Source organism: Lithobates pipiens, unplaced genomic scaffold, assembly GCF_037356315.1.
Source record: "Lithobates pipiens isolate NorthernLeopardFrog02 unplaced genomic scaffold, aLitPip1_a1.2 Scaffold_16, whole genome shotgun sequence".
Classification (NCBI taxonomy): Eukaryota; Metazoa; Chordata; class Amphibia; order Anura; family Ranidae; genus Lithobates; species Lithobates pipiens.
The window spans coordinates 394,285,479-394,303,307 of NW_027507748.1; the positions used below are offsets into that span (position 1 = coordinate 394,285,479).

The 17,829-nt window shown below is 38.3% G+C and overlaps 1 protein-coding gene across 1 annotated transcript in view; it reads left to right on the forward strand.

The window, feature by feature from the left end:
• Positions 1 to 17,829, forward strand: part of LOC143983065 (uncharacterized) — a 695,051-nt gene that overhangs the window by 92,616 nt on the left and 584,606 nt on the right. The window contains exons 27-31 of the mRNA XM_077482312.1: positions 1,701 to 1,912; positions 2,426 to 2,645; positions 3,072 to 3,225; positions 5,349 to 5,500; positions 14,989 to 15,165. Coding sequence (XP_077338438.1) covers positions 1,701 to 1,912; positions 2,426 to 2,645; positions 3,072 to 3,225; positions 5,349 to 5,500; positions 14,989 to 15,165 — 915 coding nt within the window. The remainder of the gene's footprint in view (positions 1 to 1,700; positions 1,913 to 2,425; positions 2,646 to 3,071; positions 3,226 to 5,348; positions 5,501 to 14,988; positions 15,166 to 17,829) is intronic.

Sequence of the window (17,829 nt, forward strand, 5' to 3'; positions counted from 1 at the left end):
TTATGCACATTCCGGAGGCTGCGACCTTCATGGTTTACATTGTACTTTCTTGTTTCAGGGCTTTACCCTGTATGTGTGAAAACTTTATGAATAAAACTTATATTTGCAAAAAAAAAAAAATTGGCATCATATATTGGCCATCCGCCGCCATGATTTTTAAATATCGGCATCGACCAGAGAAAAACCCATATTGGTCGACCTCTAACTAGTACCTTGGAAAATGTGTTTATCCTTGCAAGTTCTGCACATATCGAAAGGCCACATAAGCCTGCAAAAATAGAAACACAAAAAAGTACAACAGATTGTGCAGATAAAACACCTAAAAAAAAATGATAAAAATGCATGAACAATAAAGTGGCCTGGTCAGGACAAATCATCAGGAATATCCTTCTAATGGTAAATGAGGTTACACCAACAAATGTCGAAGACACTCTCACTGGGTAGCCACTAGCTAGCAAAAGGATAGACCACCCTGAAATTAATTCTTCCCCAACTCAGTCTTTTGTGCGCTCAAGATGGTTCTGAATTTGAGAAATCCACAAATGACTCTCTTCAGAGTGAGGGCTGGATGCTGGGCATGAAGATCTGTGACATGAGACAGAAGAAGGTGTCCACTTCAAAGGTAACTATCCCTGCTAATGTATTTCCTGTTTGCTGGCTTCCTAGTAGGAGTATTAGAGGAATATTCCAGATGATATGTCCTGATCCAAGCACAAATGTAAGTGAAATTTTCCCATTTTTTTTTTTTTTTAAAGGGTGTTTTTCTATCTGCATGATCTGGTGCACTCTGTTTTGTGTTTCGACTCTCCATAGCAATATTTCACTTATAATAGTAGACATGAACAATGTCCACATATGCCTCACCCACTTTCTGCCACTAAGAGATGTTATACATGGCCCACAGGAGAAATAGAAAGCATTTTCCCAGTGTATGTGCACACCCTTCTTCCCTGCCGGAGGACAAGCCAGATTCTCATTGGTGAGATTTTTAAGGGTCTTATGCTGTGTACACACGATCGGAATTTCGGCCAACAAAAGACCGATGATAGCTTTTCATTGGAAAATGTGACCGTGTGTATGCTCCATCGGAATTTAGCTGGCCGAATTCCCGCCAGCAAAAATTTGTTAGCATGTTCTCAATCCTGATGGAAAAACTTTCTATCGGAAATTCCGATCGTGTGTATGCAATTCCAACGTGCAAAAACTCACGCATGCTCAGATTCAACTACGAGATGGAAGCTATTGGCCACTAGGTATTGAACTTCTTTTTTCTAGTCCCATCGTACGTGTTTTACGTCACCACGTTCTTGGCGGTCGGAATTTGGCATGACCGTGTGTAGGCAAGACAGTTTGAGTGGAATTCCATTGGAATTCTGACGGGAAAACCATCAGAGCTTTTTCCGACGAGAATTCCGATTGTGTGTACATGGCATAAGGCTGGCCTTTCCCATCTGTTTCAGGGTCAAAGTGTCAAGACATTCTCAAGGATAGTCCAACATTTCCAAAACATTATTTAAACAATGTATTTATCCAATTAAATCTACATGCTGCACATGATGTTAACACTTGGATTACAATTCCACAAGTCACAACCCCAGTATAATATGAATGAGAAATAATATGAATTATCTTGAATTATTCAGTGTTTCACTTAATTGTTTTTAGAGATATTATTTACATTATCTTAAACTTCATTTTAGGATTTGGAAACATTTCAGCATAAACTTGACACTCTTGGTTCTAACATTGAAAATTCTGAAGTCTACAAATATGAATGTACTGCACCGGAAGCCTTTGGCATCATAGAGAAATTTACGTCACAACTGAAAATTTTTCAAAAAGAAGCTAAAGACTTAAAGGAACTGCAAGAGCTTCTTGAAACAACAGTTGTAGACTTCTCCATTTTGAACAAGTATGTGGTGGTAGACTTATATATTTGTATTGTAGTTGTATTTGTAGGAATACAAGCTGTTGCTAGTTCATACATGGTGCAAAGCTGAATTTGTGTATTTACTTTCTTGTGCTTGAAATGGTTTCAACAAAGAATGAACTAAAGTGTTCTTGGCACACATACCAAGTATAGACCATGGATGTAGAAATGTCACCTCAATACAGGGGTACAGTAATTGCAAAAGTTGTCTGTCTCAATCCAGGTCTGAAAGTCTACTGCCAATTGGTTCCCATTGCATAGCATAGACCAAAGTAGAGATTTAAAATTCTTATTGTGAACATTCCTCAAGTACCTCATAAAATGTGTACCTTTGGTGCCAATGACTCCTAAGTGTGTGTAAACATCTTCAAGGGACACCCTGTATATATAATTACTTGGTGTGGGCTGCTTTTTTTTTAAAAGATGGACGAGATTTAATATTGGGCTAATATCTGAATTTAATCTCACTGATACACTTTAACTTATCTACCATAGCTGTGATGAGATGTTGCAGAATCTGAGCCTTGTGTGGCAGCATGTAGATTCAATCTTTAAAGAGCATGACGTCTGGAAGAAGGAACTATGGCAAAATATGGATACGGAGGAAATGCACAAGAAAACCAGACAGCAGCTAGCCCATCTGCAATCTCTTCCTGGAGAAGTCCAGGAATGGGATGTTTACAAGCAGGTGCTGGAAGCTGTGAATGTTATGAATGTAAGTCAACTTAGCTTATAAAGCATCATATGTTCATATTATATGTATAGTAATTCAGTTTGGCCAAGCATCAGAAATATAATAAAGGCTGAACTACTGGATTCTGGATTTCAGAATTAGAAAACATAACTAGAGATGTATTTTTGCAGATGCCATGCTAGAAACCTGGGGAAAATGTGCCCTGATTTGATACTTTTTATCCTTACCTATTTCGTATATTTGTCAGGTAAAACATTTTTATTTAGTTCTAGTAAACTAAGGAAACCTATTTGTAGTCATATATTATAGGGGGTGTTTTGTTTAAGATGATTTATATTGCGATTTTGTTAATTTTTCACATAAATAGGTTATGATTTTGAAAGTCCACATTCTATCTGTTTTAAGCATGATTTGATACATTTACAGTCTCTGATTTTCTAATTGCAGTTGACCTTGCCACTGATAGAAGACCTCAGCAACCCTGCAATGAGGACAAGGCACTGGAAACAACTTGTTCGTCAAACAGGAGGAATGCTCCGTGTAACTGCAGAAAGCTTAAAAGCCATGACCTTGGGTGACTTACTAGCAATGGACTTACAAAGTATGTAGCAGACATAGTGTTAATGAAATTAGAGCTTCCCTAAGCATCATCTGTATGTACTGTAATATAGCTACAATACTTAATAAACTTTGGTGCAATAAAAAAAAAAACTAAAAAAAAACTAAAATACTGTCCACATACCTAGTAAATGTGCATGAATTTAAATATTAAGCTATTGCCTGTGATTCCACACTAGATTTTCATGATTGGACAGATATAAACCCAGAAAGAGAACTTTCTATGGTGCATTTTTTATTCTGCATGGGCTATATTGTCAGGAATTACTATGAATCAAGAGAATATTATCTGCTCTCCAATTGCTGTGAAAGTAGTCAAAAAATAATAATTGGTTATATTTCATAATTACTAAACCTGTTTTCTTTAAAGTAATATCCTGATTTCATAGGCATATGACTGACAGGAGGGCAAATGCAATACTAGGCCAAATTAGGGGTGTGGCCAGAATATTGTGTTTTTGGGTGTACTTTATAAATTGGATGTGGTATAATCCCAAGACTTAGCCTGACATATCATACCACATAGGGATAGAGAAGCGCTGGAGATGGTGTTGTACAGAGGGGTGCTGGAGGCATGCAAAAGAAGCAAGATAGAGTAGCACTAGAAGAGAGGAGCAACAGAGAGGTGGTGAAGGTGGATCAGAGAAGCAAGAAACTGAAACAAAAGACAAGAAACTGGAACAAGAGGATTTAACTGGGGCACTGAAGGCAGATAAAAGGGAGCAGTACAAAGAGAGTACTGCAGGTAGACCAGGAAAAGCGGGGCATTATGGGTTGAGGAAACTGAAGGTGTTCAAAAGTTGAATTACAGAGTGAGGAACTGAACAAGGACAACAAACAGCAGTACTGTGGGGGCTGATGAAGGACAAGTGAAGCAATATAGGATAAGAGTTTTTGAAGCAGTCAAAATCAGCAGTACAGGCATATTAACTTGACAAAGATTACAAAAACAGCGCAGGTGGGGTGCTGGAGGTGGATGAGAGGAGCAGAGTACATTGGGACTTTGTAGGTGAATGAAATGAGCAGAGGAGAGAATGAGCTTTGACACTGGCAGAAACTTCTCAAGCAATGACAGAAGAGATGTGTAGGGTGGTAATCTGGCAACTAGCACATTGGCACTCAGCGGAATGTCAGGAGTACAGATCAAAGAAACATTAAGATGAACTGTAGGTCAGAAAGGAGACCGCAAAACTCAAGAGAGCTGATGATGGGTGACATGGCACAAAAACTTGCTATTAGGTCCCATTTCCTAACAAGAAGAATAGAGAAAATGAAAAATGAAAATAATTGGACTCCCAGCCATCAATCAAACTTACTGGGCAGACTTCTTCCAGTAGGCCTCTTTCGCATATGCTGTCCGTTCATTTCATCGGTTTTTCAGCAGCTGCTCATCAGTTTTTCATCAGCTGCTTATCCATTTCTCTTCAGTTTTTTTTTACATCCATTACCAAGGCAAAAACAGATGAAAAACAGACCATTTCTCAGTTTACATCCGTTTTTCTTCAAATCTGTTTTTTTAACGGAAGAAAAATAGAGCTTTGATCCAATTCAAAAAAGGATGTTGATGGATGCGGATGTAAACTGATGTAAATGGATGAACATCCATTCCATCCATCCATGTACATCCATTTCTCCATAGAGATGCATTAATGGCCGTTTCTCATCTATTAATGGATGGATGAAAAATGGACAAACGGTCCGCATGTGTGAAAGGCCTTAGTGTTTTTTTGCATATTTGTATAGCTGACATGTAGCATGATTTGTATGATAGTATGTGCTAAATTTGTGTATCCTAAAAGCAAAACTTGAAATGGAATCTTTCCTAGAGACAAGTAATCATTCTCTGACTCCCAGACTGCACAATAGTTCCAAAGCAATAAATTCACTTTCAGTGCAGCTGAACAAATTTAGCTTTACAGTTTAGCTTTATTGCAGGTATGTGGTGTCAAAACAGATTCTATATACAGGCTTATATTTCTTGATGAATTATTACAGAATCATGATGAAGGAAGAATTTGTCAGTGGAAATTGTGATGATACAATGTAAATATTCTCCTATGTTTTTGTTTACATTTACCCATTTCATTGTGATCTGTGATTCCTTAGAACATACAGGAGATGTGAGAATGACAGTGCAACGGGCAATGAGAGATTTGACAACTGAAAGCTCTTTGAAGAACTGTGAAGAAGTCTGGCTGAGCAGAATATTTGATCTTGGCCCTCACAGCAGAGTAATATCAGCCAGAGCTGAAAACGAGGTATGTGCAGTAGGGAAAAACATCACATTATATACTCAAATTGTCCTTTAGCTTACCAGATGATATCTTGTAAAGGCCTTCAAAATTACTTGTGGATACCTTATAAAGGCTTCTGACAGGGGCACCAAGCCTGTGCAATTCATACATAGAAAACCTGCAAATCACAATCGGTTTGGCTGTCATGGGGTATCAATTGCAGGAAGTTAGGAGATATTTGTTGTGACAAATGTTTCCAGCATGTGCTTTTTATTCTGATCATTCCAGCAAACTAACAATATTATCTCTGTGTGGTGTAGGCACCATTAAAGGAAAAGCAAAGGTTTTTTAAGATACTACTTTTTTTTTTAATGCAAAGATTATTAAAGAAAAATGTAATGTATAAAAGCATATTTGCAGAGGCAGCTTTTTTTGTTTTGAAAAGTGTTTCAGTAGGCACAGTTAACAAAAATACAGATATAGATAACCTGGGTACAGTAATGATCAAGCAGTGGGTTGTTTACAAAAGGAAAATCCACTTTGCACTGCAAGTGCACTTGGAAGTGCAGTCGCTCTAAATCTAAGGGGTAGATCTAAAATGAGTGGAAGCTCTGCTGATTTTATCATTCAATCATGTGCAAGCTAAAATGCTGTTTTTTATTTTTCTTGCATGTCCCCCTTGAATCTACAGCGACTTTACTTCCAAGTGCACTTTCAAGTGGACTTGCAGTGCAAAGTGGATTTGCCTTTAGTAAATAACCCCCAGTGACTTTTATCAGAATCTTCATAGCCATCGTATCATTCCATTGCTCAAATGCTTGAACTGTTAAACTATTTGACTTTGATTCAGAAATTTTTGTTTGAGCAGATATATGATGCGTTTATAACCTTATTAGATCTTGACAAACACCAGTATCTGCTATTGCTAGCTTAATTTGAAGAAAAGAAAGAGTAAAGACAGCGGAAATATAGAAAGTGATAGAAGAGAAGAATGGCATCATGTATGTTACTGTAGGTAGGATCATCCTTGTGGGTACGCAGGAGGCCATGGAAGGTGTCTGAGGTCACCAGTGTATGTGTTGTCTATATATTCTGGGGTGTCAGGATGTCTTCATAGGCTTAGGAGTATTTGAAGGAGAGCCAGGGTTGGCAAGTCTTATAAAATCTATCGATCCTATCGTTGGCCTGTGATAAATTCTCCTCCATTTCATAAATGTCAGAAACCTTACACAGCCAGTCTGCATTGGAGGGAACCTGGTGAGAATTCCAGCGTAAAGGAATTAAGAACTTAGCTGCATTAAATGGGTGTTTTGATAGACAGTGCTTATATTTCTTAAATGAGAAATTGGTTACGTGTAATAAACGGCATGCCATGTTCAGGGTGAGTTTGGCTTCCGTTATATGTTTGATCAAGGATTTGACTTTGTCCCAATATGGCACGATCAGCGGACAATGCCACTATATATGGGACAGTGTGCCTTTCTCTTTTTGACACTTCCAGCATGCTGCAGGAGTCTGTGGGTTCCAGCCATGCAATTTGGCTGGGGTATTATACCAGTGTGTCATAAGCTTATATGCTGTTTCTTGCATTTCCGTGCTGATGGAATATTTGTGAGTAAAGATACAAGCAAACCTCCATTGTTTTGACAGTGATCTCCATGTGCAGTTCCTTCGACCATTTCCTCCTGAATCTGTCCAAACCACTGCGTTTTGAGTTTTGTAGCCATGAATATGCAGTAGAGGTGGCTTTAACAAACTGAGTGCCCTCATGACATACTGACTCCAGTTCCTTAAGGGGTCTATGGAAATTCTCTTTACCTGTCTTCCCCCTAGGCAGCTGCGTAATTGGAAGTAGGCCTAGAAGTGCATAGGCGAAAGGCTTGTCCCCTCCTTAAGTGAAGTCCATTATTTTATTTTGCCGTTAATGAAACAGTCTCCTGCTAGAAGGGGGTCTGATTGTTGATGTGTTTGAAACTCTGGATTACCTAGGCCAGGTTTAAAGTCGGGATTGTCTTTTACTGGTGTTAGGGGTCTGAGTGAGGATGTGATGTCCAAGTTTGCGGCTAACCTATGGAAAATTTACAGGGTGTTTTCCATTAGTGGGTATCATGAAAGACTAAAAGGGTAACTCCCCCAGGGAATCCATGGGGATTATTTTAGTGTAATTGGGTTCAGATCTGTTTCCAGGGAGACCCAGTCCTTCACCGCCCGTGACAATGCCAGTCAATTAATCTGGTTAAATGAGTGTCAGAAATCAGACTGAGATACAAGTACAGTTAAATCACACTTGCTTAATAATAAAAGTAAATAGAACAAACATAGTCAAAAAATAACCAGAGTTCAGGAACCAGAATGGATAGTCAGACAAGCCAAACATCAGGATGCCGGAGGTGAGCGTAGTAAAACAACAAGCAGAGTCTGGAGCCAGAAGGGATGTCAGCCAAGCAAGTCTTTAAACAAGAATGCAGGAGAGCGTCTCCGTGATGTTGACTAAGGTGAAGGCAGAGAACCTCTGGGCTGGATGGCTTAAGTAGGCAGGACTGATGAGCAGGATTTCATCAACAGTGGAGAGATAGGAGCTGGCAATTAGCCGACAGCTGAGTGGCCAGCTCAGAGAAGGAAGGGCCGAGCCCAACCCTGACAATGAGATGCCTGATAATAGTTTCTAAAGTCAGGTAAGCCCATTCCTCCTTGCTCTTTAGGTTTCATCAATAGGGTAAACCTAATTCTTGGTTTCTGGTGGTTCCAGAGAAACCTTAATAGGATAGATCTTAGTGAGTTAAAGAAATTTTAGGGAATTTTGATGGGTAGCGTGTGAAAGAGGTAAAGCAGCCTAAGCAATATCGTCATTTTGATTATGGCTGCATGACCGAACCAGGAGAAATATCTAGGCTGCCATCGATTTAAGTCCCTCTCAATGTTTTTGATGAGAGGGGATAAATTCTGCTCATATGTAGAGCTTAGTAAGGGTGTAAGCCATACTCCACAGTAGTTCAATGCCCTTGAGTCCCATTTAAAGGGGGAGTTTGCTTTGGTCAGTGTAAGTGTCTGTTCTGGGAGGGATATATTCATGGCTTCAGATTTTGAGTAGTTTATCTTAAGGTTGGAGACGTAACCATACTGAGCAAATTCTTTCATTAAGTTGGGCAAAGTAGTCACCAGGTTTGTCAGAAAGAATAGTAAGTCATCCGCATAGGCAGCTGTCTTGAACGCTCTGTTCTGAACCCCAAAACCTGTAATGGCAGTGCTATCCTTGACCATCCTAATAAATTAATATATATTACAGCGTTCTCAATAATAAACAATAACTTAAATAATCATATAATCCAACTCATTAGTGAGTAAATGTCCACATAAAAGTGAATGATATGCTCCAATACATAAAGTCCAAATGCACCAAAACTTAGAGGTGTGCACCACCCCCTCCTTTGTCCCCACACACTGGATAGAATGGATCCTTACCTTTTCAGTCTAGGGGTCGTTTCAGGCTTATATTGGTGGCCATTTTACTTGCGCAATTAAAATATTGCCAAATGGTACTTCACTATAGTTCCCTCCTTTTATTTCATTTTGGGTACTAATTTCTATGAATGATTATCATGAGCATGTGAGAACTGCCTAGTGAATTGATGTTAATCTGCCATCCCTGGCCACCAATATAAGCCTGAAATGACCCCTAGACTGTAAAGCTAAGGGTCCATTCCATCTGATGAGTGGGGACACAGGAGGGGGTGGTGCGCACCTCAACTTTTTGGAGCACTTTGCCCTTTATGGATTGGAGCACCCCGATCACTTTTATATGGACATTTACTCACTAATAAATTGGATTATATGATCATTTAAGTTATTGTTTATTATTGCGAGCGCTGCAATATAGATTTGTTTTTGTTTTTTCAAGTGAATAGCACCTTATGTACAGCAGTTGCATGATATATATATATATATATATATATATATATATATATATATATATATATATATATATATATTCTTGCTAAAAAAAAATTAACAATTGTTTCACTTTGAGTGCAAATATATATGTATATATATATATATATATATATATCTATATCTATATTTAGAATATATTTTGTTCATCATAATAAATGGTTCTAGTGAGAGTATAAATAGAAGAGGGGATAGCGGGCACCCCTGCCTAGTGTTATTGGTTATGAGAACCCTGTCAAAGTGCCATTAATCTTCAAATTAGCCAATGGGGTTTGGTAAAGCGCAGAGATCCAGGCCATCACATGGGGCCCTAGGCCCACCCGTATGCAAACAGCCAGGTTAAAGTCCCAGGCAACTCGGTTGAAGTCCTTCTCCACATCCGTGAACAAGAGAAGGCCCTCGATGTTCTGTGTGTGTGCGACATGCATTAATTGCATGGCTTTAATAACGTTGTTCTTTGCTTCCCAGCCTGGCATAAAACCCACCTGCTCCGGACCAACCAGGTTCTACAGGAGGGGGCTCTGTCTCAATGCCAGTATCTTGGCAAAGATTTTTACATCTAGATTTAGTAATCGTATAGGGCGGTATATTTTCCAGATTTTGGTATCACAATAATGAAGGCAGAGAGTTTGCTAGGTTCAGACAGAGAGTTCAAGGCCGCCCTAATCACTATTATAAAAAAAATTACCTTTCAGATTATCACAAAAACGTAAATGTTCAAATCATCCAAGCATTCATTTTGTGCTCTTGGAGCAGTTTGAGATAGATAAATAGATACTTTCAAAGTAATCTTATCCCAGGGAAAGCAATAGCAATCAGGTAAAAAAAAAAGAAAAAAACATTCCCGATTTTAAATTTCCCTAATTTAGGTTGGTCTAGATTGTCTGTTGAAATTCTCTAATGTCTATATATTGTAAACGCATTGGCCAGATTAGGTTATGATCATTTCATGATTAGGAGTATTTTAATGTACTTCTTTAGAATGACATAAGTTCATCTGTACTTTATTAGCCTGTAAGTTAAAGAACCTGAAAACCCAGCACATACATTTATAGAATTGCATCTGCATGTCCCACCAAAAAAAAAAAAAATCCTATCTATAAGGAAGAATGGATTTTTATATAGTGCTGGTAGTGTTTACATGTCACCAAGGAGGCCATTGATCTCTCTGGATAAAGTAGACATGTGTATTTATTTATACTCTGCTGAATGCTGGACGTGTGTGAAAATGAACTTGACCTAGATAACACATTTCTAAGCTAGTATTAATGCTCAAGTGCAAGCACTTTCTTGTGTTAGCCTTTAAATGTATCCATGTGGAACCCTTTGGATTCTAGACCCAGTCAGCACATGCTAATCTACAATCTCACAGGCCACCTTTCCAGGCACTTTGAAAACCCCAGCTTTAAAATTGACATGTACAGTTGTGTGAAAAAGTATTTGGCTCCTTTTTTTTTTAGTTTTGCATATTTGTCACACTTAAATGACTCAGATCATCAACAACTTTTATTATTACACAAAGATAACCCAAGTAAATACAAAATGCAGTTTTTAAATGATGGTTTCATTTATTAAGGCAAAAAAGCTGTCCAAAACTGCCTGGCTTTATGTGGAAAAATGTAATTGCCCCCCAAACCTAATAACTGGTTGTGTCACCCTTGGTGGCAACAACTGCAATCAAGCGTTTGCAATAACTGGCAACGAATCTTCCACATTGCTGAGGAGCAATTTTTGCCCACTCTTCTTTGCTGAATTTTTTTTTAATGCAGCCACATTGGAGGGTTTTCCATCATGAACGGCCTGTGTAAGGTCATGATACAGTATCTCAATTGGATTTAAGTCTGGGATTTGACTAGGCCACTCCAAAATCTAAATTTTGCTTTGCTTGAACCATTTGGAGGTGGACTTGGTGTTGTGTTTTGGATCAATGTCCTGCTGCACAACCCAAGCGCACTTGAGCTTGAGGTCACAAACTGATGGCCGGACATTCTCCTTTAGGATTTTCTGGTAGAGCTCAGAATTCATGGTTCCATCAATTATGGTAAGTCATCCAGGTCCTGAAGCTGCAAAGCAGCCCTGGACCATCATGCTACCACCACCATGTCTGACTGTTGGTATAATGTTCTTGTTATGCAATGCTGTATTAGTTTTAGGCCAGATGTAACGGGGACGCACACCTTCCAAAAAGTTACATTTTTGTCTCATCAGTACACAAAATATTTGCTAAAAAGTCTTGGGTATAATCAAGATGTTTTTTGGTAAATGTGAGATGAGCCTTTGTGTTATTTTTTGGTCAGCAGTGGCTTCGGCCTTGGAACTCTGCCATGGATGCAATTTTTGCCCAGTCTTTCTTATTATTGAATCATGAACATTGATCTTACCTGAGGCAAGTGAAGCCTGCAGTTCTTTAGATGTTGTTTTGGGTTCTTTTATGACCTCCTGGATGAGTCGTTGCTCTTGGAGTAATTTTTGTAGGTCGGCCACTCCCGGGAAGGTTCACCACTGTTCAAAATTTTCTCCATTTGTGGATAATGGCTCGTTTCCAATCTGTTCTTGAATTTTTTAGATTGTGGCATGATGTGTGATTTTTTTTTTTGTGATCTGTTATCGTGCTTCACTTGATCAGACAGCTTCCATTTATGTGATTTCTTGATTCAACAGGTCTGGCACTAATTAGACCTGGGTGTGGCAAGTGAAATTTAACTCAGCTTTCCCCCCATGTTGAGACCTTGTGATCAGTATAGGTCAGTTTTAAAGTACCTGCTAAAATGGTGAATGCATGTTTTCAAATAAATGCAGTTCTATTTTAAAGTAGGACTATGACCTCCTTTAAAAAAAAATACAGTACATTCTGTATATAGTTTTCTTGTGTACAAAAAGTCCCGCAAATATGTTGAGTTGGTCAGTAAAGTCAACCTAATGTAGCTTCCTTTGATGGTGTGGCAATTAAGCTACATTGCTCTTGAATTCAGAGTTGTCATTCTCATGCATACTGTGGAATGAGAAGGTGTTGCAGAGAACACGGCTATCAACATTGTCACTGCTGATTGACAAGCCTGTAGCTTGTCAATCAGCACCTGGCCACACATAGTCCTGCCCACTGCTTTCTGGATTCACAACACTGTCTCTGTTGATGAAACCCTCCCACTGTGAGCGAAGTGCCTGGGAAGAGGAGCATGTGAGATAAAAATGAAGAAGGACTTTGTATCGCATAACTATATGATTTTGTACCTGTTTAGACTGTCATACAGGAGCCTTTAGTTGTATTAATGTAGCAATGTTTGCTTCATCCATTGTATTTCTTTATACAACTACAAAACTATATGGCTGGCCCTTTGGAATTGCCTTGATTTCTGTATAAGATATGGTTTGATCTTCAAATAAGTAACAATAATATACGGTATATATACGGTATATATAAAAAAACAAGTTAGAGTTCTTTTTTACTTCCTTCAACATTGTAGAATACACTCTTGCCATGATCTTTGCAGGATGCCCACTCACAGGAAAAGTAGTGACAGTACTGTATTTTCTCAACCTGTGGACCATTTATCCTCAATGTGGGCTGTTGATCAACCAGGTCTATAGAACCTATTTGTAGCCTTTACAAGCTTTCTAAAAATGTTCTATATCTCATCTTCCGTAATGTCTTTTGAGCAGCATCAGATTTTTACTGACAAGTAGTAATCAAACCTTTGTGCAAGAGCATCTAAAATCCACACATTAATGTAATCTCATTGATTACAATAACGAAGTCCAATTCCACTCTTTTCAGAGTTCACATGCTTTTGACATCTTCACCTTTATTGTTTAAACCATTTGTTTTGATAATGTAAACTGTTACTTTGCATATTAAATAAAATAGTATTTATTTTGCTCTATTATTACAAACATACTATGTTTTAAGTGCCATCCATGCAAAAAAAACTGTTTGATCAAACCATGTGTTTAGGAGCCAGTAATGTAGAAACCTTGTTAGCTCACAAAGTTATTATTGCAACTGTATCTTCTGTGTGAAATGTTAAAAGTTCAATTCTGGCTGTAGTATAAAAATACATACCTTATAATGTAGCTATGCATCATCATTATTGTTAGACTTTACTTCTCGAGTCTTTTTTTTATTGGAATTTTTTATTCAAGGAATGATAAAGGAATGCATCTCTGCCTATTCTAAAATAAATTGATTGGAAATTGTTAGAGTATGTTCAAGAAATCCCGTGGAGCCTCATTAACCTACAGTAAAAATCCATTTGTAAATCATCTTAAGCTCTGTGATTATCATCAGAATTCTTTTTAGAGTGAGAGAAAAAAATGCTAGGAATAACAGTCAGCTTACAGTAATAATACTGTATTACTACAAAAACAGTTCTTGTTGCAAACTCCGCACAGTACACATAATGATTTCTTGCAAAGGATGTTGCAACCATGTAATTCAGCTGCGTCTAGCAAAATCTTATATAACACATATAATTATCATTGTAATATTTTGTGTGTACATGCTATCATTCATTTCATTTTAGAGAACCAAAGTTGGATTGTTTGGTGCTAGAATAAAAAAGAGCTGCTGTCTTAAACCATTATTAGTGAATGATGGTTGTAAGGAAGAAAATGAACTGTGGTGCTAAACTGGAAAACTAGGCAATAGTTGTAGGCCAAACTCGGTTAGCCAGGTCTTATAGCATCATACAATATGAATAACTTGTCACACTTAGATTAGACTGCTGCTGGTTTTGGGATTATGTATTTTTTGCTAAGATGGGGAGGTCAGTGGTATAAGACAGCCTTTTTTATACAGTGTATGTATATACTGGGCAGGATTGACAATAAGCTTTACAGTGAAAGCTGTAGATGTAGAAATAAGGCAAAGCAATACACTTAAGTTAGATACTAGAAAATAATTAGACATTTAACCCTATCAAATAGTGCTATATTAGTGCCATCTGAAATGAAAAATGTATAACATATAGGAGAGCATGCTTGGAAATGTTTGATTGCCCAGTGAGTTCATAATTATACCCTAACAAGAATCATCATGGATTGAGAACAGATTTCATTCAAGGCAAATTGTTGAGGGGTATTTTTAACCACAAATTGCCTGTTGAGAGAATAAATACTAAGTTGCCTGGGGTGTTATGGTACTGATGTCAAGAGCAACATTTATCTATCGATCTATTTAAAAACACTTTGAAATCTATTTCTCTTTTGTATTTGTGTAGCACCTATGCTTCAGTGGTAAGTGGGGTATTTTTTTGGAACAAGCTTGATATATTTTCATTCATGCTAAAGAGTTTTCTATGTTTTTTAACCCATACATGCAAAGATGTTGTAGAACATTCTTGATTCGTAATCTTCATTTGTAGTGGCAGCAAAATGCTGTTGTACATAATTGTCATTGAAGTTAGCAATTCTGAACTTCTTAGTTGTCCGCAGAAGTTAATACTTGTGCTTAACATGTCATTTATAGATGACTAGCGCGATAGAACAGTTTGTTACATTGTACTGGCTGGAATGCCAGCCCATGCTATCATATACTCAATATGTCTCTGTAAACGTGCTTTGTTTAGGAACTTGCAAGCTCAGTGTCTGGTAGCCACTACACCAAGACAGACATGGGCCGAAACCTGACAACAGGAAAAGGAAGCAGAAGGCTAAGCAAACAATCTGATCGTGGTTTTCACTTGTCAAAGAAGACAGGCAGTGGCAGCACAGTGTCCTTGTTTGAATCTCTGAAACATATAGAGGTAAACAGATCCAACACTTTAATCCATGTTTGTTGTATTTTTTATGGTCAGATCGCATTGTGATGATTACATTTCCTTTTCAAGCTGGAATGCTGCTATGCTGTTGTACATAGGGGCTTTTTGTATATGGAACCAATATAGAGAAAAACCTTAAAATGTGTCTGAACCCATACAACAAAATTCTAATATATTGCAGTTTAGAATTCCTTAGATGTAATGGCTTCATTAATTATCTTTGTTAGGCTTTCAATATTTATGCCTATTCAGTTCTTAGATATACACAGTGCTGGACAGGGCAGGAACTGTTTTTTTTCTTTACTGGAGTTAAAATACACTTACAGGTCTTGTCCTTTCCCCAGCGAGTGTTTGGACAGTGAAAGTAAAAGCCACAGACTGGCAATCTGGGGCACAATTCAGTAAAGGTTATCGAATGTGTTATGGGGGTCACGTGACCACTTAACGCATGTGATAATGAAAATGTCAATCCACTATTGCGCGTATGCGGTATTTAGCGCAAACACCAACAACGCTCATTTAAATACAGCATGAAAAGGCATTAAAGTTATTCACAGAAGGAAATAAATAAATACATGCGGTAATTAAGTACTGGTCCAAGCTTTCGATAACTATGCCATAATTATGGCAATGGTCAGATCCTGGGTGTGAGGTAAGTAATTGCTTTAAAAAAATAGGTGAAAGTAGAAGTTGGAACAGGTGTCAGCTAGATTTTACTCAGGAGTTGTCTCTGGAGACTGACAGATGGCATACAACAGAGGATGGGGCCCCTGAAATTCAGTCTTCTGTAATTGGATAGATGGAGCCCCTTGAATCCAGTCTTCTGGAATTGAATGGATTGAGCCCCTTGAATTCAGTTTTCTGGAATTTAGAGCAATGCAGAAGAGGAGGAGGAGAAGATCTCAAGTGGTCCTTTTTAAAGGATGCTTTAAGGAGCGCGCATTGCTGGATTAATTCATGGATGCTGATACCCTGCAGAAGTTCATGGAGCTGTATACCCAACTCATAGGGTACTTTGAGCCCTCAACACAGTGAAGCCATGCTATACCAGCCATAACTAAATTGTTGGCTGCCTTACACTTACACAAGCGAGATGCTTGCTATAACTTACCGCACGGTTTCGTGCAGTATTTAAAGAATAATTCGGAAATATAACATATGCAAGATTTTAAGGAGAGTTTCTTTGTGAATTACACAGTTTTTTTTTAAAACGCTATGTTTTTTTTTACTGCATACACGGATGCAGTAAAATATCGCTTAGTGAATTGTGTTTATCTCTTGCTATCAACATGCATCTTGTCAGCACATAAATTGATTGGTACCTCTACCAATCTGAGCTCTGTTGGAACTGCAAAAACCTGAAACGATGTTAAATTGTATTTGGAAAAACCCCAACATGTTTCCTGATGTACAACGTGTATTAATGAATACAGAGCTTATTTGGTTTACCTGCCTGGAGTTCAGCTTTAAAGCTGCTCTTGCTAATCTTTCTGTCCATTGCCTGTACATAGGTGTTGAAAACTCTTCATTGCACGCTCTCTACTGTCATGGCACAAACTATCCTTAGACAGCAACTGTAAAACTCTGTGTGTAATATGAATTTACTATGTTGGATATGAAGGATTGCAGAGTAGGGATGGGCTAACATTGCCTGTTCGCTGAATAGCGAACAATTTGGGGTGTTCGCAGCAAATTCGAAATCCGCAGAACACCCTTTAAAAGTATACGGGAGAAATCAAAAGTGCTAATTTTAAAGGTTAATATGCAAGTTATTGTCATAAAAAGTGTTTGGGGACCTGGGCCCTGCCCCAGGGGACATGTATCAATGCAAAAAAAAGTTTTTAAAAACATCTGTTTTTTGGGAGCAGTGATTTTAATAATGCTTAAAGTGAAACAATAAAAGTGTAATATTCCTTTAAATTTCATACCTGAGGGGTGTCTAAGGTATGCCTGTAAAGTGGCGTATGTTTCCTGTGTTTAGAACAGTCTGAGAGCAAAATTACATTTATAAAGGAAAAAAAGTAATTGAAAATTACTCGCGGCTATAATGAATTGTCGGTCCCCGGCAATACACATAAAAATCATTGAAAAAAGCGACATGGGATTCCCCCACAGGGGAACCCCGAACCAAAATAAAAAAAAAATCTGTGGGAGTACCCCCAAACTCCATACCAGACAGGTATGGATTTTAAGGGGAACCCCAAGCCAAAATTTAAAAAAATTTAAAAAAGGCGTGGGGTCCCCCCAAAAATCCATACCAGACCCTTACACGAGCACGCAACCTGGCAGGCCACAGGAAAAGAGGGGGGATGACAAATTGGGGAGGGTGCTTTGGGGGTCTGTGACCCCTCAAAGCACCATGTTCCCATGTTGATGGGGACAAGGGCCTCATCCCTGTGTGAATTGGTAATGGGGTACAAATGTTTCCCTACCATGTCACAAAAAAAGTGTCAAAAATGTTAAAAAAGACAATAGCCGGGTTTTTGACAATTCCTTTATTAATGTCTTCTTCTTTCCCCGCTTCTTCTTCCATCTTCTTCTGTTCTTCCTTCAGTTTCCTTCTTCATCCTCCATCTTGTTCTTCCCCCACTTCTTCCTCTATCTTCCTCTACTCTTCTTGTCCGGCATCTTCTTCCCCACTTCGTCCTC